This window comes from Gastrolobium bilobum, unplaced genomic scaffold (assembly GCF_033153095.1).
Source record: "Gastrolobium bilobum isolate Gb01-03AN ecotype WA unplaced genomic scaffold, APGP_CSIRO_Gbil_v1 utg20955, whole genome shotgun sequence".
Classification (NCBI taxonomy): Eukaryota; Viridiplantae; Streptophyta; class Magnoliopsida; order Fabales; family Fabaceae; genus Gastrolobium; species Gastrolobium bilobum.
Genome location: NW_026896977.1, coordinates 26,372 through 51,267, shown reverse-complemented (window position 1 = coordinate 51,267; position 24,896 = coordinate 26,372). Strand labels below are relative to the sequence as shown.

General features: G+C 34.1%; 1 protein-coding gene across 1 annotated transcript; it reads left to right on the top strand.

The window, feature by feature from the left end:
* The first annotated feature begins 8,444 nt into the window (after nucleotides 1-8,444).
* On the top strand, nucleotides 8,445-9,596 carry LOC133303165 (putative MO25-like protein At4g17270). The gene has a single exon (XM_061503043.1). The coding sequence runs from the start codon at nucleotides 8,445-8,447 to the stop codon at nucleotides 9,594-9,596; it is 1,152 nt and encodes a 383-aa protein (XP_061359027.1).
* The last annotated feature ends 15,300 nt before the right edge of the window (nucleotides 9,597-24,896 follow it).

Genomic DNA, 24,896 nt, shown 5'->3' with positions numbered 1-24,896 from the left:
ATACATTAAAATTCTAGATTTAGACATGGTACAATCACAAGAAGAGGAAACCATGCCCCTTTCCAAAGATAACAATAATGGAATCCAAGATAAACTAGAAGATAATATTGATGATTCCATAATACTCAAACTTAGTAATTTATAGTTATATGAATCCCATAAATAGAATTCGAGCTTTCCCCAATTGAAAGTACCAGTACCTCAAAGAGAAAAATTGTTTAAATGAAAAAGAGCAACCTCATTTCATTAGTAAAAAATAAGAACAGCTGAAAAAAATAGAGAAAACAAAGTTAGCAGGGATAACTTGTCACAAAGAACACAAATAAATAAAATTAAAACCATTAAGAGGAAAGCTTACCATATGGAAAAGGGAAAATCTTTGTCCGTAAATGTAAGGTAAAAATAATTGGAAAAAAACCCTAGATAAAACAAAGTCAAAAGAATAAAAAACGAACTAAAATACAAGACAAATTAGGAATCAAAATAAGAACTGAGAAACACAAAGTTCTGGCAAGGATGACCTGCTCACCGTCTACGAAGTCTTGACAAGGAGGATGGAAAACATATGGGTGAAAGGGAAACAGTAAGAGAACGAGAACGAGAACGATTCTATTTTTTTCCTCTAACACAAAACAACGCAGCTTTTTGTGTGACTGGACCAAATGCTATATTCAATGACTGATTATTCATTTAACCTTATATATATATATATATATATATATATATATATATATATATAATATATATATATATATGGATATTGGAGAATGCTAAAAATATTGTATTACTATGTCAATTAATGAGGAGAATCTGCTTCAATGAAAATTTACACATTATAGTCCAAGTCATGATCAAGTTTGCATTTAAGCTCAAAAGATGCAAATTTAAGAATATGAATGAAACCCTTGTCATATGTTTGGAGGATACTGGTATGAATCAAATATTTTCAATTGATGGGTGTCAACACTGGTATTGGTTTTCATGCATGAAACAACATGTGGAGGTGAAGTTGCTTCGTGGAATGGTGCCAAAATGCCCTCTTTAAGGATGTAATTATGCTCTTCTAAGAGACTGCTGCAGAAAATTCTTGACTCATAAATTAGTTGAGAACATGCAACAATAAAATTGGAAGCTTCAATTCCCATTAGCTAGAAAATTTATTGACCTTAGTGAGAGATTGTATTGCAGTTATGAGAATTTTTTTTTTTGCCAAGGAATATGGTAGAAAATGAATTTTTCGAGAATATTACAAAAAGTTGTTTGATAGACTAAAATATTACGGGGAATATTGACTCAAGATTACTAATTCTATGTTTGATTGATTGTCAAATATTGATGAGAATGTGAGATTATTTTACAAAACTAACTTTATGAAACCCACTTTCAAGCATGATAAAAAATATAGAGCTAAATCCAAAACTGATTGCAACTGGTATCGGCATTCGATGACAATGGTTGGATGCAATGAACCTAAATCCAAAACCCAACATTCCATTTCATAGCAAAAATTCATTCTAAAACAAAACCCAACACCAACACCATATTCCTCTCAAAAAGATCCATTTTTTCCACCAACCTAGGTACCAAAACCTCGAAAAGGTTCAAACTTGTTCTGTTTAAAGGCAACCCTAACCCATTACTTTGTTCTCAGGAGGATCCTAAGTAAAGGATAAATATTTTCCATTTCTTGCGTACCTTTGGAGACACTATCCCATGGACGAAAACAACAGAGTTTTTATTTCTTCTATATTTTGATGTTTGCTTATCTTGATCATTTTGAGCATTGTTGTTCCAGAAGCTGAGGCTCGAGCATATTTTGTTTTTGGCGATTTGCTTGTTGATAATGGCAATAATAACTACCCAATACCCACGGCCTGTGCTGATTCGTACCCTTATGTCATTGATTATCCAACTAGGCATTTCTCCAATAGCCTCAACATCCCAGACATTATCAAGGAAATGAAGATAAAGAAGAAGATGGAGTAGATCTTTCAGGGCAAAAAAATTAATTCTTGCAATTTAAATAAAAAATTACGAATTTATTGCTGTTTTGAAATTATTTACGCATATATTGCAGAATGTCACACCCAAATTGGGCGTCACCTCCACATGGGTCATGCCTAAATGGGGCGTGACCTGTGATGCCCAATTTGGGCGTGATACATCAAATATTGATGCCCATCTGGGGCGTGAATGATACAAATATATATATTTAAACCCTTATCACTCTACACACTCTTCACAACTCTTCTCCACCATCAATTCTTACTTTTACATACAAAATTATTAGCTTATTCATAGTCTTTTATTTTATTTGTTATTCTATTTAAAAATGAGTTCACATTCTGATTCTGTTCGTGTTGTGTTATATTACAATGGTAGGAAGGTGGAAGGCCGATGATGTGTATTTTTTGAAGGTGAAAAAGGCCAACATGTATCAAACATAACTTAACAATTGATGAACTGCATCAGAGAATTCATCAAAAGTTAACTCTTCAAGGTAACCAATCTATCACTCAGGTCACCACAAGGTTTTGGCAATCTGAACAATATATTAGTTTGCACGTGGAGGATGATGAAGACGTCGAGATGATAATGGAAGAATTTTTCAATTAGTCAAGGAAAGATTTTTTGGAGTTGTATATGGACATTGCCGCAGTAGAGGATGTTGTTTTACTTATGAGGTCAGTTGCTTTAAATTATTCACGTCATGCATCAACATCTGCAGCTCATACTGCTCCAGTTGTTAACATTTCTGAGGGAAATGAAAATGACCCAACTTGGGTTATGCATAACTACTATTATGACGATGATGATGAAAATATCGCAATGGAAGAACATTTTCTGGCCGAGGATGCTAGTGCTTTAGAAGGAGATGACGATTGTGATAGGCTCGCATCTCAAATCCCAGTATATCATGATCCGGTGGAGTTTCAAATCCCGCAACTTAATGACATGGGCTTCGCATAATTAGCAGAACATCATGGAGGTATTTTAGTATTTAACTCGTATGTGATTTAGGGAGTGTAAACAATATAGTTACACATTCGTAGATGCAGGTGATGATGCTGCTATTCCTTTTTGGGAAGGAATTTCACATTACACACATATTGATTGGAGTTATCGGAGTGAACAAGAATCATGTACTGATGGTTCGGTTTCGGGATCAATAAAGGGTCCATGACAATTGGGTGACAAGTTATTTGTGAACCAAGAATTTGCAACCAAAAAGGAGGTTCAAATGGAATTGAAGATCAACATCATGAGGGAACATCAAGATGCAATTGTAATTGAGAGCACGCCTACAAAGTTAAGCATGAAATGTTGCACGCATGATAAGGGTTGCCCGTGGAGGGTTAGGGTAATAAAACCAGTGTTTGGTGAAAATTGGAAGGTTGCAAGATGGGGTGGAGATAACAATTGTTTGAATGACCATATTTCTCAAGGTCATAGACAACTTGATGCTGATGTCATTGCGGAGCTCATCCTAGGTACATTTTTAGGTTATTATGCGATGATAAATCATGTTAATGCTATTTATGTTAGTCTTAATGTGTACGTCACAATTTCATTGCTAGGGATGATAAAGGAAGAACCGTCAGTCTCAATTGCACTAGTTCAAGAAAGGATCACCTCAAACTATGGATTCAAAGTTTCGTATAGAAAGGCATGGTAGGCGAAGCAGAAAGCAATTGCAATTATGTATGGTGATTGGGAGGAATCATATGCATTTTTGCCCAGGTGGTGTGAATATATGCTTCGCTTTTCATCAAGTTTTTTTTATCATATACAAACAAATGATTATTATATGAAGCCTGGCCTAGTTCCTGGAAAATGCTTATTTCAACGTATCTTCTAGACTTTTAGATAGTATTGCGAGGCTTTCAATTTTTCCAAACCAGTGATACAAATTGATGGCACTAATTTATATGGCAAGTACAAAGGAAAATTGTTGGTTGCCACAACTCGAGATGGAAATGATGAATGTTTACCACTTGCGTTTGCCATTGTTGAAGGTGAGACCTTGGAAGCCTGAGACTATTTTTTTGTGAATATTTGTGCTCGTGTTACGCAAATGTCAAATATATGCCTCATTTTGGATCGACATTGTAGCATAATATCTCTGTGGAGAATAACCATAATTGGTAGCCACCGAATGCATTTCACGTGTTTTTCCTTTGTCATATTGCTAGCAATTTTAATCAAAAGTTCAGGAATGAGAGGTTGAAGAGGACGTTAAATAATTTAGGCATGATTAATCAATTCTAACTCCATTTTTTTATGCATTAAATACTTCAAATTTATATATTTATCATTTTGTTCAGGTTATACCCCGTCAATGGTGGATTTTGAAAGAGGTTTTGCACGATTCCGTGAAACTAGTCCTCAGGTTGTAGAGTGGATTGATGTCATCCCTAAGAAAAAATAGACGCATGCATAAGATGTGGAAGGACGAAGATATGGGCATATGACAACTAACTTGGCAAAATCTGTAAATAGGGTGTTAAAAGGGTAAGAAATATACCAATAACTGCTATGGTTAAGCACATATACAGCAGATTGGTTCATTATTTTGTTACTAGGGGTCAAGCAGCTGTTTTACAACTTCAATCTGCGCATCGTCATTACAAAAATGTAGTTGAACTGCTGAAGCACAATGAGCATCTAGCTACAGGCCACCATGTGCGTACATATAACGTTGATCAAACAGTCTTTAAGGTTGACGAGGTATGAGAGAGGTCGTATTCTGTCAATCTTCCAGAGAGGTTTTGTCAATGTGAAAAGTTTATGTAATCACACTGCTGCTGCTTTAGTGTTCGTCTGAATCCTTTCCAATACGTGGATGACACATGATTGCTTTTGGGTATAGTTTTTATTAGCAAGTTTATTAAATTCATCAAGTACAACTTCCCACCTCTTAATAATCAGTTGTTAAATGTACTTTGTTTGTCGGATTGGACAAATGAAAAATATAAAGTTCATTGATGAATATATACTTAATTATCAAATAGAAATATGTCGAGAATAAATCAATTAATTGATGTTAGTGAGTTGATCGGCTAGAAAATAATAATTAAAGAGAGAAATTTGATTGTTTTGATATTTTTTATATATATTATTATGTACGTTTATTATAGCTTATATTATTTATTCGTTGAGTTGCAATTCATTATAACTCACCTCGATCGCAATTTCGTGTTTTTGTAAGTAAAGTTACATAATTAATTTCTGATTCCAGCTCTTTGATTTAAGGGAAAAGTGTGTATCATTTTAAAGGATGTAAAGTTGTGTCATTTTAAGAGAGAGAAAGAGATAGATAAAGGAGGAGAGAGAGTTGACAAAAAAATAAAGGTGTGGATCCCACCTCTTTGTGAGAGAGTTGTGTCATTTAAAAGGATAAACACTTTTTCCTTGATTTAATCATATGAGTTAGTTTGGTTATCATTAGTGAGCTCGACACATTGTTAATGCGGACAATATTTTAATTTGTTTAGAAGCCTAATAGGTTATTATTTTTAGAATTGCTCCATTATTTTTACAAGTATGTTAATTGTAAATTTTGATAAATCTAAATGTTTTTGGATGAAAATTAGGTTTGTCGGGCTAGCTGGTGGTAAGATTAGATTTAACCTGTGTGATGGTCATGACTTAGGTAGGGTTTGCAAAACGGGCCAACCCGGCTCGACCCAGCCCAATCCGCATGCAACCCGAAAAAAATGAGCCGGGTTAGGGTTGGCTCGAAAAAAAAATGAGGCAGAAAACCCAACCCAACCCGACTCGAGTCGGGTTAAGGTTGGCTCGTGGGTTGGCTTGAAAAAATAGCTCGCAGGTTGGCTCGAAAATTGATCGCGGGTTGACTCATTTTCAGCCTATTTAAATGAACCTATAGTATGAATGCATCAGCTATGTGACTTCCATCAGCTTAAACAAAGGGTTACAAAATGAGAAATAAAAGCAAAATATTCTAGTTTCGAATTTTCTTCACAACAAATTTGCACCAACATCAAGAAACAATCAGAACCACTTGCTACCAAGTGGGTAAGATATTTGAACCAAACAGAGTTATCACAGGCTAACAATATAAAAATGGCACGGATGTGAGAAGATTAGGGACTTAGGTTTAGAGTAGGAAGAAAGACAATTACAACATGTGTGGGTTTGATCCATTTTTGTATATTACATTTTGTATATTTTTTTTTTAAAAAATCAACCCGCGAGCTGGTCCGTTTAACCCGCGGGTTGGCTAGTTTTTTCCGAGTTGGCTCGGGTCGGGTTGGCTCAAGTTGGCAGCTCATATTTACCAACTCAATCCGACTTATTTTTGACGGATTACGACGGGTTGGCTCGTTTTTACCAAACCCTGAACTCAGGTTTGTATCATGTCTTAGTTGGTATCGTAGTTGTGGTTTAGTCTAGTAAATAACATAGTCCTAGTCTTGTCCTTGTGAAATAATGCAACAAATATTCTTTAATAAAATCGTCATGATGATTATAACGCGCGTAATTTTAGAAATTGAGAGTTATATAAAGGTCTAGTGGGATCCCATTTCGTTCATCAATAATTCCTTATATTCATTTTTTTTTTTTCTTATCTTATCATGATTGAATCCATCATGTCCTCCTAAGGTTTAGAGTGTAAAAAAAAAAAAAGCGTATTCACGTCACAAGAGTGTACCAGCTGCAGAGGTTGAGTAGAATAGATGGCTAATATTAATCTATACAATCTAGTATAATGGCAAAATTGGGTTCCCACCAAATTGGAAGAAAAAGAATGCCAGGACTGTTTAAACATTTATATGATTTCAGGGAACAAATGAAAAAAAAAACGCAGTACGTCTAAATAAACACTGACGCACACAATCATGTAGCCACATGGATTAGTATTTAGTAAACAAACGCTACCCCCATTTATACAATCATGTATAGAGTAGTCAGGTTTCTCCATTATCAAGCTTGCTAGAGGAAAAGATGCTTCTAATAATATTACTCGACCTTTCAAGATGCTTTTTGTTCAGATTTGCTATCAATTTTACACACCGTTGTAGGTGTAATGTCTATTGACAATTTGTTTTGGTCCGGTAATCTTCTCAGGCATGTGTAGGAAAATAGAACAAAATTTAAAGATGTAAATTTATCTCAAACACAGATACTACCTCATAGAGAAAGAGCAAACATATATAATTGATTTTGAGTTAAGAAAACAAAAAACAGAAACAGGGAAATAGATATAGTTGTAGAGATATGAAACACAAAACCGTGAAAATAATAATGTCATCCGTAACTACAGAAAAAATAAAATTTTCATCCGTAAATCCAAATTCAAATTTCAAACCCCATTTTTTATCTAACAAACAATGTTTAACCATAGAGATCATATACGGGAGAATAGCTCTAGCATACAATCAAACCAAATCAGCATTAATGGGATTACAAGATGTAGGGACAAGTTGAACTTACTTTTGTGATTAATCCTAATCTTATCTATCCTTCAAGACATTTTGAATTTTTATTTTTATTTTTTGACAAAAGATTTTGGAATTGTATGATGGTATAGATAGATGCTATCGACGATGAGATAGAACCTTTCGGAAAGCTTCTGCAACTTCGGATCGTAGTCCACATTCTTCGGTAAGATGAAGAAAATCTCAACTTCCCGTATAACGGTTTGATAAAATATAAAAATACATGTATCTAAAAAAATAAATATAAAAATACATGCATATATTATCTTATATCCCATTTCAATAACGATTTTAACAATTACGGGTTGAAATTTGGAATTAGTTTATATTATCTTATATCCCATTTCAATAACGGTTTTAACAATTACGGCTTGAAATTTGGAATTAGGTTAAAAGATAAATATCCCATAAAATTATCTCGTGAACAATTAATTTAATTTAATTGAAAATTTTGAAATTTTTTGAAATTATGTTTATAATTCACTTGACCTACGGTTTGAAATATATGATTAGGATTATGGCAAAAGAAAAAATAAAATATTTAAAAATAGAGAAAAACTTCAATCCTTTTAAAGGATATAACCATATGTCATTTTAGATCCTAACCGTTGATTTCCGTCTATTAACGATTATAATTTATTGGGTCAAACATAATGGGCCAAATTTATTATTAATTAATTAATTAATAATTTTGATTCAATAAATTATAACCGTTGATTGACGGAAATCAACGGTTAGAATCTAAAATGACATAAGATTAGAATAAATGTTTTTCCCTTAAAAATATATACATTATCGTAACTGATTGACTTAACAGAGATTGTTTTACCAAAAAAAAAAGATAGAGATCAGAAGAGATATTTAAAAGGACTTGAAGAGATAAACACGAATTGTTTGTTACCCTAATATATATATACCCCGCTAGTCATACAGTCAGAAAACCCTAGATCTCTCTCGTTGAAACACTTTCTGACTTCCAAAATGAAGCCATTCAAGAACCTCCTCCATCCCTGCAGCCTACAAAGCCATCAACACCACCGCCATCATCATCATCACCATCAAGTTGTTCCCACTGATCTTGTTCATCGAGTCCATGATCATCTATTGTCTTTTCACATCTCAAACAATCTCAAAGATCTCAATCACCAAAAGATCTCCAAACTCCTCCAAGAACTTCACTTTGTTCTACATGGCGATTCCGAGGCGGAACCTGATTCCAAAGTGTGTTCCAAAACAGCCCTTGAGTTCTTCAAAGACAAGCGCAGCGCCACCAACCCGTTTCGTCTCCTACTCAAGTGCTTCGCATCCTTGGAGTGGGAATCGCAGATAATCGCAAGCCAAATCGTCGTAAACCTAATGGGACAACACCTTCCTTTCAGCTCTCGTATCTTTGCTACCGAATACATAGAAGAAAACTTAGACCTACCAGATTTCTTAATCGACAACATGTTTGATCTCGTCGATGATAACAGCCACCTGGCTTTGTTATATGGGATTATGTTGAGGGAGTGTGTGCTACGGAGCCAAATAGCGACAAAGCATGTGTTAGATTCCCAATACTACATGAAGAAGTTTCTAGAATACGTGCCATTGCAAAACTATACCTTCGCAGGGCACGTGGCTGACACATTGGGTTTTCTGTTAACAAGGCATAAATCACTTGCTGCTGATTTTTTGAACAGAAACTATGAATGGTTCTTTGAGGGTTTCAATTCAAAGCTACTTGAGTCAAGCAATCAACTCACGAAATCTCATGCCCTAATGCTGTTGGGAAATATGTTATTGGAGGGTAAGAACCGCTGTGTGATGGTGCGTTACGTGAGTGATTTTGAGAACTTGAAGCTTCTGATGAATGCTTTGAGAGAAAGCAAGAGTACTACACAGTTGAAAGCTTTCCATGTGTTCAAGTTGTTCGTGTTGAATTCAGAGAAGCCCAAGGGTGTTGTTGATATCCTAAGGTTGAACAAGACAAAGCTTCTCCAGTTCATGGATGGGTTGAAACCTAGTCGCCAAGATCAGCAATTCGATCAGGACAAGGCTCTGGTTATCAGAGAAATCATGTTGCTGAGTAAACAAGATAATTGTAATCCCCTCTCCTTGCCAGGACAGCTCCGTAGGTTAAAATCATTTTAGGTTTAAAAGTTTATTTGATTTTTCTTAGACATGTACATTGCTTTCGCAATTTCGAAATTGATTTAATTTTGTGTTGTATGAATTACTAGTGTTATTGGTTCACTTACATTTTATCTTTGTGATGCAAATTATCATATATATTTTTCATGCCTTCTGTTATTTATTTGATGAACTACAAATATTTCGAAACTGTTGCCATGTTTAACACTTATTATGTGTACGACTATATGTTTAACTTTGATGCTCGGGGACGGTGAAAGTCATATATTTGTGGCATTCTGGTTTTGTCTTTAATAAAATGAAAAAACTGTCAAAATACTCAACTACTGAGTTAGGTACTTCATCAACTATGATAATGTCATTGACACAGAAGCCTTGTCCATATGTGTGCATTAACATATTTTCCACATGATTCATAAGCTAGAGTAACAAGGCTGGAGCATTGATGGTTTGTTTGTCTTTTTCCAATTCATAACAATACTTAATTTAAGAGCTAGCGTAGTAGCCTGCGGCATAAATTCTTTATTTATGCCATGAACAAGTTCCTCAAGAACAATGAGGCTCTGGTTGAGCGCTTCTCTCTTCGCTTGCCATGATGTGATCTTGAGCTTGAACTGGAGACCCCCTTACACTCTGAACTTTTTATTTCAAAGTTTTGATTTGAGGACAACTTTGGGACTTGAATTGGGAAATGCGTATTTCCTAATTGGGACAGTGGCATTGGCAAGAGATGAAAAACTAACAGGGATATACATGCAGAATACATTAAAGTCATCCAATTTATGCACAAAGAGTAGTGAAAGGTCAAACAAGCATAGCATGATATTGAACAACATTGTTTTGCTCAGATTGAGAGTTTCAGAGAAATGATATTACCACACAGTTAGTTTATTAGCATAAAACTTTAAAATATGTCTTCATTGACAGAAATTCACCATACATTTGTTAAGGAGACTCAGAATACCAGCCTCATGTTCGACCCAAGGAATTGGCATTAATTTGCCACAAAAAACTCTTACATTAAATTCTCTGTCCCTGCAAAGAATATAATCTTACAGATACTAGAGTATGAACAAACACAAAGTCTAGGAGAAATTTATAAATCAATAATCCTGCATCAAGCGATACATAATTTGAAATAAATAACACAAAGGTTATAATTTACTCAAAATAAAATGTAACTTCAACACCAAAAAAATTATCACTTGAGAAAAGATTAATAAGGACCTTTTTTCAAGATAAACAATATCCCTTTTATGATCAAAAGATGGAAATATTATTAAATAAGATTGCAAAAATGCTGAAAACATGAAAGGAATTACTCATCCAATACTAATACCAATTGTGCATAAGGACAGAGACTGTCATCACTCCAGATAAATAATGTCCCTTTTGTATGCAAAAGACATCGAAATCTCATGATAAACAATATCCTTTTTATAGACATCGAAATCTCATGAAATACTCCATCCAAAATTTATTAGGTACTGATCATAAAGACGTCAAAATCATAAATGGTGTTCATCCAAAAAGTATTCCATATAAAAACACAAAACCTTAGTCCTTATCCTCTCACCTTCAGTAACTTATTCAGGTAATTTACGTTATATTTTAAAATGTTGAATGTACTCATCTACTCTCAAAATTTATTTGCTCTTACATATTCGATTAAAATCCAACTCTATATAACAAGTGAGTGTGAGGTGTATATACTTAATTCAAGGGGTTTACTTAGGTCAACAAAAATTAGACCCCACATGGTTTTAAAAACAATAGTCAAGTCCTTAATTAATTGGGGGAAAAAAATCTCACTTGAGCGTTTGTCAGCTGGGTTACAACAAAGTGATCATATTCATGCCACATATTTGTCAAATGTACGTAGCAGCAAGCTTGGTAAAAGCCCCTCCTTTACAACTTAAATTTTCTTCTTTTTTGGTGAAATTAACAAAAGACTGTGTCGTTATTTTACATTCTTACCACCACATACCATTTTTCCACCGTTAGATGATAAAAATAACTTCAACCCAAAACCTTAAGGCATTGGGTAACGAGACTTAATAAATTATTTTATATCTTTTATCTCTAACACACTCCCTTCACGCAAGATCCCTTTGACTTGAAGCGTAGATATGATACAGACTCATTTTTTAGTCTACCATGTGTTGCATATATAGGTATACTTTTTGGTTTACCTTGTGTTTTTCCTAATTCCATCTTAAAGTGAGGGTGGTGGTGATCGAATTCATGACCTTCTAGTCACTCTAGCTTTGATACCATGATAAGTAAGGGTGTGCATGTGGGTAAGGTCGGGTCAGGCTTTTGTGCCGACTTGACCCAACTTGGTTTTTATAGGTCAGGTATTTTGACCCGACCCGCTTTAATTTGATCCAAGTCAGATCTGACTTGGTTTGGATTTTTATGAACTAGTTCAGAACCGGATTAGATCTAACCTGACTTGGTTTCTGAAGTAGGTCTGACTTGGCTTCTGAAGTGGGTCAAATCTGACCTGACCCGTTTTTGACTTGGTTTAAAAACATGTTTTTAATTTAATTTTTTTTATAGTAATTGATTTTTTTTAAACTCATGTAATTTAATTATTTATTTGTTTTAAAATATATAATTTTTATAATAAATTTGATATTTGTTGAATAAATAAAGGAATATAATTTTAAGCCCCTGCACATGTGAAACAAAATTAGTGAAAATTAAGGAAAAGTAAAGGATGAGAGAACGCTCTTCCCTTCTTAAGATGACAAATCACTAATTTTAACAATACTAAAAAAGATCATATTTTCGATGAAATTTCTACGTAGCAAACCACAAAAATTTCGTCACAAAATAATTTTTTCGTCAGAATACTTTTTGACGAAAAGCGACGAAATTTTTTCTCTAATGAAATTTTTTACAAAAGTAAATTTTCTATCGAAATTTTCGACGAAATTTAGTTTCCGTCAAAAGTTTTGACGAAAATTATTTCCTCCATCAAATGTTTTAAACGAAAAAAGAATTCTGACAAAAATTTTGACGGAATGTTTTTCGTTCAAAATTTCGATGGGAATGTGTTATGACAAAAATTTCGACGAAAACTGTTTTGAGGAAAATGTTTTATTCGAAACTTTCGACGAAATTTAGATTCTCTAAAGAATTTTGACAGAATATTTTTCCCATCTAATTTTTTTATGGAAATATTTTTTGTCGAAAAATTTTACGACAATTTTTGACAGAAATGTGTTCCGTTGAAAATTTTGATGGAAATATTTTTTATCAAAAAACTTGACGAAAATATTTAGTCAAAAATTTGCGATGAAAATGTGTTTCGCTAAAAATTTTGACGAAATTTTTTTTTTTGTCAAAAAGTTTAACGAAAATGTTTCTGTCAAAAACTTTCGCCAAAATTTGAATTCTGTAAAGAATTTTGATGAAACTTTTTTTCGTCAAAAAATTTCGATGGAAATGTGTTTCATCGAAATTTTTTATGAATATATTTTTTTGTGAAATATTTTGACGAAATTTAGATTCCGTAAAAAAAGTTGACAAAAAAAAAATTTCGTCAAATTTTTTTACATAAATGTTTTTAGTCACAATTTTTGATGAAAATATTTTTCGTCAAAAATTTTGATGGAATTATTTTTCGTAAATTTTTTTGACGTAATTGTTTTACGTTAAAACTTTTCTTTTATCGTAATTGTGATTTTCTTTTTTTTCACATAATGGGTGTGGGTCAAATTTTGGGTCAACGTGTCATTATTAAAACAAATCAGCTCTAAAACTGACCCAAATAAAAGTGGGTCAGTATTTAAACCTAGTTAAAAAAATAGATATTTACGGGTCAGGTCAAGGTCGATCAAGAGCAGGGCAAGTGAACCATTTTTTTTGCACACCCCTAATGATAAGAACCACTTCAACCTAAAACCTTAAGGCATTGGGTGAGACTTAATTAATTATTTTGTATCTTTTTTGTCTCTCTAACATGACAGTAGATGGATTCTTACTTTCATTACCGGTGTAAATGTTAATCCCCACACCCACTGTTATAAAAAATGAGACTAAAAATGTAGAAACACACGTGTGTATGTTTTTATTAAAGTCATACATGTCAAAACGTAAGTAAAAACGGGTATAAATGCCGCGTAGGATAATGATATTATATTAAAGTGTGCTATGTTATACAATTCTTTGGCCAGTGGAAATGCATGATTGTGTGGGGCTTCCCCTGGAATGGCCTTATAAGGGTTGCCAAGTGGTAGAATACCTAAGAGATTGGCCTTGTAAGGAATGCTCTTGGAAGTACCCAGTGGATAATATATCTGTGTATATAATAGGCTTAAATGTCATTGGATATCCTGTGTAGGATAATGGATGATATATTATATTGTTGATATTATATATGCACAGTGAGTGAACTTATGAGTGGAGTGATCTCCAAGGACCCTTGGTTTATTGAGATTGTTATCTCACCCCATGTAATCATGTTTTATATGTTGTTTATGATGGAATATGTATGTTGATGTAAATTGTAGACCCATTGGCATGGAGCCTTTGGTAATGAAATCCATTGATAGATAAATTGGATAATGCCTTGGTATGGCTTATATCATGTATGTACTATAGTCCCACGTTAAATAGGTACCATATGGAGGTTAAGGATGAGCCCCCAAGTGACCAAAATGCAGCCAAGGGCTGTTAATTATGAGTTATGACAACTTGTTGACCCCCTAATATTTAGAGCCATTTTGATTGTGATAGTCTGATGACTCAAAACCTGTTTTACATAAAATATTGATTATAATACTATTAATAAGAGGCGACTGAGTCGTGACGGCTTGTCGACCTTGCAAATGTTGAGGTCATTTTTGTTATGACAACTTGATGATCAAAAACTCGTTCAAATCTAACATAAATTTAATAAAAATACGTAATAACATTAAAATAATTCCTTTAAAAGGATTAATTGAGCTGCGACAGCTTATTAATCTCACATATTTTGTTTAGATTCATTTTAGCCGTGACGGTTTAGTGATCTAAAATTCATTTAAATTTATCACAAAATTTACAATAATTGAAAATAATTACATCAAATCTATTTTAAAATGATTAGCTGAGTTGAGACAGCTTGTTGATCCCGAAATTATCATTTCAGATTATTTTAGCTACTATAGCTTGATCATTCGAAACCTTCAAATCTGAAACTTCCAAATAAATTATTTCCAAAATTAAAATCAATGAACACACAAATATTTTCTATAGAACGACGTAACTTTGAGTTCCCTATTGCACCAAGGGATATGTCGGAGCGGGACCCTTCCCGTGAAGCCCAAAAATAAATTTTCAAAATTAGTTTTCTTTTCTTGAATCAATGTTATTTAATTCTTTGAGGTGAAACAAATATTTAAATTTTTTATTAATAATTTGCACACTTGATATAAGGTAATCATTTTTTTAACGGACGATATAGGGTGCTAATACTTTCCTTACTCGTAATCGTCTCTCGAACCCATTTCCGCTTTCAATGACCAACTTTCTTTAATAAAAGGTTTTTCTAATATTTTTCTAAATAAATCTTGGTGGCGACTCCATTGTTTTTAATCTTTTAATATCTTTTTCCATCACATCGCGATCTGGTTGTGATAGTTTCATGTAGAAATCTTAACCTAAAAGTGTTTAGTTTGTGAGCTATGGGCCTTGTTATTTTCCAAGAGACATGTTCAGCCAAGGAAAGCATGAAGAAGACAAGAAGAAAATGAAAGCATGTGTGGGACACCAAGGAGAAGAGATAACCGCCTATGTTGGTACAAATATTTCTACGTTAACTTAACTTAGTTAACTTTCTAGATTTTTCTACAAGCTTGTCACTTTGTCAACATAATAACCAATACAATTAATCCACCTATTTCCTTTGAGTATTCAGCTGCACCCATTTGGAGAGGAGAAGAATTGACTTTGGTTGTTAAAAATATCACAAAGTTACTTTACTAACATAACATACAATTTTTGACTTTTCAACACTTTTAATGAATTCTTATTGGTCCATTTTATTCACTTGAATTCAGCCCACATCATATACAAAGAGAGAAAGCATGCGCACAACACACCAAAGAAGGAGAAAATCAACTACACATGAAAACAATTCAACAAATTAACTTAATTAGTAATTTACTAAATTTTCTTTCAACTTTGACTTGTCAACCTTTTAATTTAAATATGATTGGTCCATATATATATATATATATATATATATATATATATATATATATATATATATATATATATATATATTATATATATATATTCAGCTGCATACAAAACCAAAAGAAAGAATACATTCAACTTATGTAGTGAAAATAACACTAGATTGGTCAACAAGTTCAATTTGCTTACATACTTTTACTTTCCATGTAATCTAGCATAGTTTTGACTTATATTTAACTAAATTTTGACTTATTTTTATAATTTAATCTATACATAATTAGATTAATCCAAGACATTAAAATTACATAGAGAATTTAATTAAGCTATCAAAGTTACGCTTAAGCCAATATTTTGCCTATTTGCAACACTTTCACATATTTATACTTTGACCCCTAAACTTCATGAATAATCTCATTTGGGTCTAATTTTATTTACTTTACATGAATTGTATCACACTAATTTTCATGCCAATCCATTCATTTACTCAACAAAATAACAAGGGTTGTTATAGAAACAATGGAGGATTATTCTAGTCAGATTTTTGAGGAGTCACCACCATCATTAACAAATGTAGAGGTAATATCTATACGTGAAAACATAAGCAATAATGTCATTTAACCAATTGTAGATGATATTGGTATGTTTCTTTATCAAATTTATGACTATTATTGTTTAATTTGATGATGTGATCACTTCATATTACTTACTAACTTATATAAAATGTGATGTTATTGTAGATTAATTAAATTTAGACGAGGATGATGATGACGATGTATAAGACATGACCATTGCAAACCAAAACGAAAGCAATATTGGTCAAAGTTTGGATGAGATTGGTGGAGAAGGACTAGGAGGAGGGCCTGAATTTGATATAACTTTAATGCCATGGGCATGTAATTTTTATCAGATTGTGTATTATACTATTATTGGCTTATAAGTTTCATTAAATTGGTTGAGTTATGTTAAATATTTTGAACTTTTGATTAAGAATTTGATTTTTTGTGAATTTTTAATATATGTAATATATTTATATTTTTTTAATATGTAGATCTTGTTGGGTCAAGTCGGACCCTCAAGTCAATAGCGGAAGCGAAACAGAAAAATGCAAGAGGAGAGAGATGGAGAAGAACACGGTCAATTTGTTTAACGTGGGAAAACCTTCTCCAATGTGAAGAAGTAAAAACCCACAGGACATTAGTCCAGAATCAAACTTTCACTATAAGAATAATGGGTTACAACAATCAAACATCCCCAGTCTTTCACTAGAGGTACAATCAAACGTCACCTACAATGGTGTCACTCAAACTTCTCTCTAGAGGTATTTTTCATTTCATCTCATCATATCTCTAAACCTCACACACTATAAGCTTATGTAAAGGAGGTAGATGATTCTAGACATTGAACCACTCAAAGGATGTGACCTTTGAGCCTTGCACCAAAAATGGAGAGTTCCAACCTCTTGGGACTTGAGCCAAGCATTGAAGGAGGAACAACTCCCAACAAATCTCCCCCTTTCAACTTCAATGCGTCGGGATCAACATCAGTCTGACACCTTCACAGCAGTCTTCGAATTTTCTTGTTGGTACTGGTTTTGTCATCATATCAGACCAATTTAGGTCGGTGTGCACTTTGCCAAGTTCGAGTTGTCCATCCTCCACCACATCCCTGATCCAGTGATACCTCACGTCAATGTGCTTAGTGCGGGAGTGATAGGTCGAGTTCTTCGCAAGATAAATTGTGCTTTGATTGTCACACTTCACCTCGTACTTGTCTTGATAATGGCCTAATTCAGAGAGAAGCTTCTTCATCCATAACATTTCTTTGCAAGCCTCAGTTGCGGCTATGTACTCGACCTCAGTTGTCGAAAGTGCCACATACTTCTACAATTTTGATTGCCAGGAGATAGCTCCTCCTGCAAAGGTCATCAGATATCCAGTCTCGACTTCCTCGAGTCGGAACCTCCCCCTAAATCAGCATCTGAGTAGCCTTGTAACTCAACTTTACCTTCTCCAAATCGGAGGCATAAGTTGGTCGTACCTCGAAGGTTCTTGAAGATCCATTTCACTGCTTCCCAGTACTCTTTGCCGGGGTTCGATAGATACCGGCTCACCATTCCAACAGTATATGCCAAGTCGGGTCTAGTGCAAACCATTGCATACATCAAGCTTCCGACAGCGGATTGGTATGGATCTTCAACATCTCATCTTTATCTTCATCAGATCTCGGACATTGCTTCTGACTCAGCTTTATGTGTCCGGATAAAGGGATGCCCACTGTTTTGGCTTTGTCTATGCTGAATATCTTTAGAATTTTCTCAATATACTTCTCTTGACTCAGTCATAGTAGCTTCTTTTGTCTATCTCGGATAATCTTGATTCCGAGAATCTGCTTTGCAGGGCTAAGGTCCTTCATTGTGAAGGATGAGCTCAACGCCTTCTTCAGGGTGGCTATCCTCGATTTGTCTCTCCCTACAATAAGCATGTCGTTAACATATAACAACAAAATCAGAAAATCTTTGGCCTCATACCTCTTCACAATTACGCAGTGGTCTGCCTCAGTCTTCACAAACTTATGCTCAGTCATGAAGTATTCAAATTTTTTGTACCACTACCGAGGTGCTTGCTTTAAGCCATAGAGGCTCTTCTTCAAATAACATACTAACTCTTCTTGTCCTGGAGCTTGAAACCCTTCAGGTTGCTTCATATATCTCTCCTTCTAAATATCACCGTGAAGAAATGTCGTCTTCACGTCCATTTGTTCTACTTCAAGGTCCATCGAAGCCGTTATGGCTAACACGATTCGGACCAAAGTCATTTTCACAACAGGAGAAAAGATCTCCTCAAAGTCTACTCCCTTCTTTTGATTGCAGCCTTTCATCACAATTCTGGCTTTGTTTCTCGGCTTCTGGTCGTTCTCTTCATTCTTAATTTTGTAGACCCATTTATTTTTCAGAGCTCGTCTTCCTTTAGGTAACTTGGTTAGCTCATAAGTTTGATTTTCGTGCAAAGACTTTATCTCGTCTTGCATTTCCTTTTCCCATTCTTCCTTATCTGAGCTTGTCATTGCCTCATCATAACTCTGAGGCTCACCGTCTTAGCAAAAATAGTGTATTCATCAGGTGGGTATCTTGTGGAGGGTCTTCTTTCTCGAGTTAGATATCTCAGCTGTTATTCAGCTTGAGAACCCGGTTCATCATTCTCATCCCGGATCTCATCATCAACTCGAACCTCAGTATCTTGGTCATCATCAGCTTGTTGTTGGTCATCATTTTCTTCATTCTCTATATTTTCTCCCCCTGCCTCAGCTCGGACAAGAGGGATGGGTTCTTCACGTCTGACAGTAACCTGAACTTTGGGCTTCGAGATGTCATGAATGGTCTCATCTTCATGAAAAATCACATTTTGACGTCTCACTATCTTCTTGTCGATTGGATCCCAAAGTCGAAAACCAAACTCGAATTTTGGTGAACCGAGATAAATACATTCCTTTGTCTTTGCACGAAAGCTCGGCATCCAAATACCTTCAATTGATCATAGGCCGCTTTTCGACCTGTCCAGACTTGTTCTGGAATTTCTCCTTCAAGTGGTCGTGATGGTGAGAGGTTGATCAAGTCAACAGCAGTTCTGACGACTTCTCCCCAGAAAGATTTTGGCAATCCGGCATTGGACAACAAACTTCGGACATTCTCTTCAATTGTCCGGTTCATTCTTTCAGCAAGTTCATTCAGTTGCGGAGTCTTGGGGGCATTTTTCTCAAGTCGGATCCCGACGGCTCTACAGTAAACATCAAATGGGCCGCGGTACTCACCACCATTGTCAGATCGGACCACCTTTAATTTCTTGTCAGTCTCCCTTTCAACCATAGCATGAAACTCTTTAAAGGATTGGAGTACCTGGTCTTTAGATTTCAACAAATATACCCACACTTTGCGAGAATGATCATCAATAAAAGAAACAAAATATTGAGCTCCTCCAAGGGATCTCTCCGACATAGAGCAAACATCAGTATGGACGATGTCAAGAATATACCTGCATCTTCTGGGTTGGTCCGGTTTCACAAATGAAACCCGGTGTTGCTTTCAAGCTAGGTAGTGCGTGCAACTCTCCAAGCTTGGCCTTTCAACCCGGTCAATAATCCTTTCTTGTTCAGAATTTGGAGCCCTTTCACGCTCATGTGGCCGAGGCGCTTGTGCCACAGCTCCAAGCTGTATCCATCTCAAACAGAATTGGCTTCTCCACCATTTCTATTTCCTTGCATCACATACAAGGATCCTTCCTTCTTACCTCGGGAAACAACCAAGTTTCCCTTGGCCAGCTTCCATCTACCACTACCGAAGTAGTTCATTAACCCGACATCGTCAAGCTTACCTACCGAGATTAGGTTCAGTCGCATGTCAGGAACATGCCTTACATCTTTCAACACAAGTCGGCATCCGACATCCGTGGTCAGAGTTACAACACCGACACCAACAATCTTGCTAGTCACTTGATTTCCCATCTTCACGACTCCAAAATCACCACCTCGGTAAGAAGAGAAAAATCCTTTGTGTGGAGCAACGTGGAAGGAGGCACCGGATTCAACAATCCATGTGCAGTCATTATATGCAACATTCAAGTAATTGTCTTCGCCGAGGAGAAATATCTCGGCATTCGAGTTGGTAGCCACCGCAGTGGTGCTCTTGTCTTCCTTCTTCTTGGGAATAATTTGATCCGGCTTTACATAGCCATTCTTCTCGTCATTCTACAGAGTCATGCAGTTCGTCTTCTTGTGACCGGGCTTCCCACAATATAAGCACTTCATCTCATATTTTGGCCTAGACTGGCCTTAGGACTTTTCTCGTCTGTCATGACCCCGGCTCTTGCTACGACCCCGGGCGTCAGACCTTCCTCTATTCTCGGTCACGTTTGCCTCAGATGTGTTGGCTACACCTCGTTCCCTTCTCCTGGACTCCTCATTCAGGAGGCTGTCTGTCACGTCATCCATCTTCAATTTTCCTTCTGGAGCCGAATTACTCAAAGTCACCACCAGAGTATCCCAGCTTTCTAGCAACGAGCTCAACAGCAGCAAAGCCTGCATCTCGCCATCAATTTTCATCTCGACTTTTGACAGCTGATTCACAATCCCTTTGTAGGTGTTGAGGTGTTCAATCATGCTCATGTCGTCTTTGTATTCCAACTTCACAAGTCGTTGAACCAGGTGTGCTTTGTTCCTGGGAGTCTTCTTCTGAATCATGTACTCCAATTTGTTCCATAATTCGTACGCGTTCGTGAACTCGGACACGTGCTCAAAGAGGCTTTTGTCTATGTATTTCCTGATTGTAGCTACCGCCTTACCACTCAGGATCTTCCACTCCTTATCGGTTTTGCTTGCCGGTCTCTCTTAAAGGATAATAGGCTCATGTAAATCTTTGCAGTAGAGATGATCTTCCATCATCGGTCTCCAATAAGTAAAATTGTCTGCGGTCATCTTGAACATATCTCCGTTATGTGTTATGTCACTGGTCTCCATCTTGTCTCCTTCAAAACTCGTCAAACTCGGGCTCTAATACCACTTTTGGGTCAAGTCGGACCCTCAAGTCAATTGCGGAAGCGAAACAAAAAAATGCAAGAGGAGAGAGATGGAGAAGAACACAGTCAATTTGTTTAATGTGAAAAAACCTTCTCCAATGTGAAGAAGTAAAAACCCACGAGACATTAGTCCAGAATCAGACTTTCACTATAAGAATAATGAGTTACAACAATCAAACATCCCTAGTCTTTCACTAGAGGTACAATCAAACGTCACCTACAATGGTGGTAATCAAACTTCCCTAGAGAGGTGTCACTCAAACTTCTCTCTAGAGGTATTTTTCATCTCATCTCATCATATCTCTAAACCTCACACACTATAAGTTTATATAGAGGAGGGAGATAATTCTAGACATTGAACCACTCAAAGGATTTGACCCTTGAGCCTTGCACCAAAAATTGAGAGTTCCAACCTCTTGGGACTTGCGCCAAGCATTGAAGGAGGAGCAACTCCCAACAGATCTGAGTTAACCAGTTGGATAAGTGACTCACCAATTGAACCAATGACCCAATACCTCGACCGAGTCAATAATCGAGCCGAATTTTAAAACACTGTTTTTTTGTTGTTGATTTCATAACTTACGTAACTTTTTCAATAACATAAACATTCTAAATTTTTTTCACTCAAATTTTAAAATGTTTTACAAACTTTTGAATTAGATATTGTGATAGATTATTCTATCTACCATTTTTTCTGTCTACTTTTGCCTATCACTCTCCAATACCGTTATATCAAAATCTTAAATAACATTTATCTTTCTCTCTCTTCTTAAAATTCTGATCTAACGGTATTAGAGAGTGGTAGACAAAGGTAGGCAGAAAAAAATGATAGGTAGAATAACCTATCCCTTAGATATTAATATAACGAGTAAATGTTTAACTTGGTCTCCTAAAATACTTTAATATCATATTTATCCTTTAGCACAGACATTCACTTGGTCATTTAATTATATTAATAATAATTAAGATCATCTATGTCATTCTCTTGATGATCAATTTGATACATTTTAAAACCCAAGTTGGTATAGTAAAAAAATAAAAAAAATAAAAAACCCCAATTTCATATAAAAATGACAAAAGAATGAAACGTAAGTCACTAGTTATCATCAAATTACCTATTCAATACCATTAATTATAATTAAATGACCTATTTAATATCATCATTAATTACCTTTTAATGATATATTTAATATGATTAAGTATCATTATATACGAAGTTGAATTATTTACCAAAAAAAAAAACGAAGTTGAATACGAATAAAATAATCATTGTTATGAACCACTATTTTTAATAATAATAGGAAATTAAAAATAGGAATGAACTCATTATTTATTTAAAGGGAAAAACTCAAATTTAATGAAAACGTATAATGTTTACATAAAATAGAAAAATAGAAAATGAGTAGTCTTATGATTATTGTATCATTCTCTCTTTTTTATTTGACAAACGTCAACAATGGCCAACTGAATTCTTAAAGTCTTTTATGTCTCATGTGTCTCTTTCATTCTCCATGTCATGTGAGGTTGCTAATGAAAATAAAAAATTTATTATTATGTATAGACTCCCTTTCTTAAAGGTCGTATTCTCCAACCTCTCACAACCATAGCACTATTCAAAAAGTTTTTGATTTTCAATGAACCGGTTAAGAAATTTTAAAAAAAAATTGTATATGAATAATGTGTAATTAATATTTGCAAGTAAAATAAGCATGTATGATTTTCTTTTATTTCATGATTTAAATAACTTTTTCAACGAGTAATATTTTAAAAAATTTCACTACATATTTGAAAAGGTGTTAAAAACTTTCCAATTAGATATCAATATAACGAGTAAATGTTTCATTTGGTCCCCTAAAATATATAATTAATGTTACTTTTATTTTTTTAGCGTAGACATTCACTTCATCTTTTAATAATAATTAAGATCATCAGTCTCATTCTCGCGAGGATCAATTTGATACCTTTTAAAACCTAGTTTAATATGTTTTTTAAAAAAAAAAAAAAAGAGTAAAGACCTTTTGGGTCCCTAATAAAAAATACGGTCTCCACATTCATCCCTTACAAAAAAAACTCATATTAGTCCTTTTTTAGGGATTAAATTGGATATTCATTGAATTTTTGAGGGATCACATTTTCAAAGAACTGAAATTATAAAGAGATCAAAAGTTGACTTTTTTTTTGTAAGGGACGAAAGTGGAAAATGTGTTTTTTTTTGTAAGGGATCCAAAGGGAGCTTTACCAACAAAAAAAATCCAAGTTCATATAAAAAAATTAAGACAAAAGAATAAAACGTACGTCATTAATTATCTATAAATTTACCTATTTGATACCACTAATTAAAATGAAATGACCTATTTAATATGGTCATTAATTATCTTTCAACGATATATTTAATATTATTAAGTATCATTAAATATGAGGTTAAATAAGAATAAAATATTCATTGTTTTGAACCACTATTGCTAAATAAATAGGAAATTAAAAATAGGAATGAAATCTTTTTTTTAAGGAAAACACACAAAATTAATGAAAAAGTGTAATGTTTATATAAAGGGGAAGGATCCATTTACAAATTTTTTTTTTACAAATTACACTAAATATGACTGGTCATACACTCACTCTTGATTGAAGTATGACCGGTCATACTTAGTGTAGTTTATAAGAATTTGTAAACAAAAAGTTTGTAAATATAACATTCCCCTTATATAAAATTGAAAATAGAAAATGAGTAGTCATATAAGTAATGTATTATTCTCTCTTTTTATTTGACAAACATGAACAATAACCAAACATATTTTTATTTTCTTATGCGTTTCTTTCATTCTCCATCGCTTATTCTCCGTGTCATGTGAGGTTGCTAGCTAATTAACGAAAATGTAGAAGTAAATATTGTGTATAAACTCCCTTCCTAAAAGAACATATTCTCCAACTTCTGATTACCCACCTTAGCATGATTCACAAGTTGTTGATTTTCATTGAGCCAGTCAATAAATTAAAAAAAAAATAAAGTGTATATGAATAAGGTGTAATTAATATTTGGAAGTAAAATAAGCTTGGTAAGATTTTTTTTATTTCATAACATCAATATTCAATATTCTCATTAACTATCGTTGAATAGCCTTTAATATCATCATTAAATATTATTAAATTTCCTGTTCAATATTTTCATTAATTATAATTAAATGACCTATTTAATATCATCATTAAATATCTGTAAATGATATATTTAATATGGAAAAAGTGTATATCATTTTTAAGGACATAAAATTGTGTTATTTTAAGTGAGAGAAAGAGATAAATAAAGTGAAAAAGAGAATGGACAAAAAAGTATAAAAGTGTGGGTCTCACCTCTTTGTGAGAGTGAAATAACACAAGTTCATTTTAAAAGGAGAAACACTTTTTCCATTTAATATTATTGACTATCATTAAATATGAAGTTGAATAAGAATAAAATGTTTAATATTATTGACTACCACTAAATAGAATCTAAGTAGTCCTGTAAGTAATGCATTGTTCCCTCTTTTGGTTTGATAAACCTTAAACA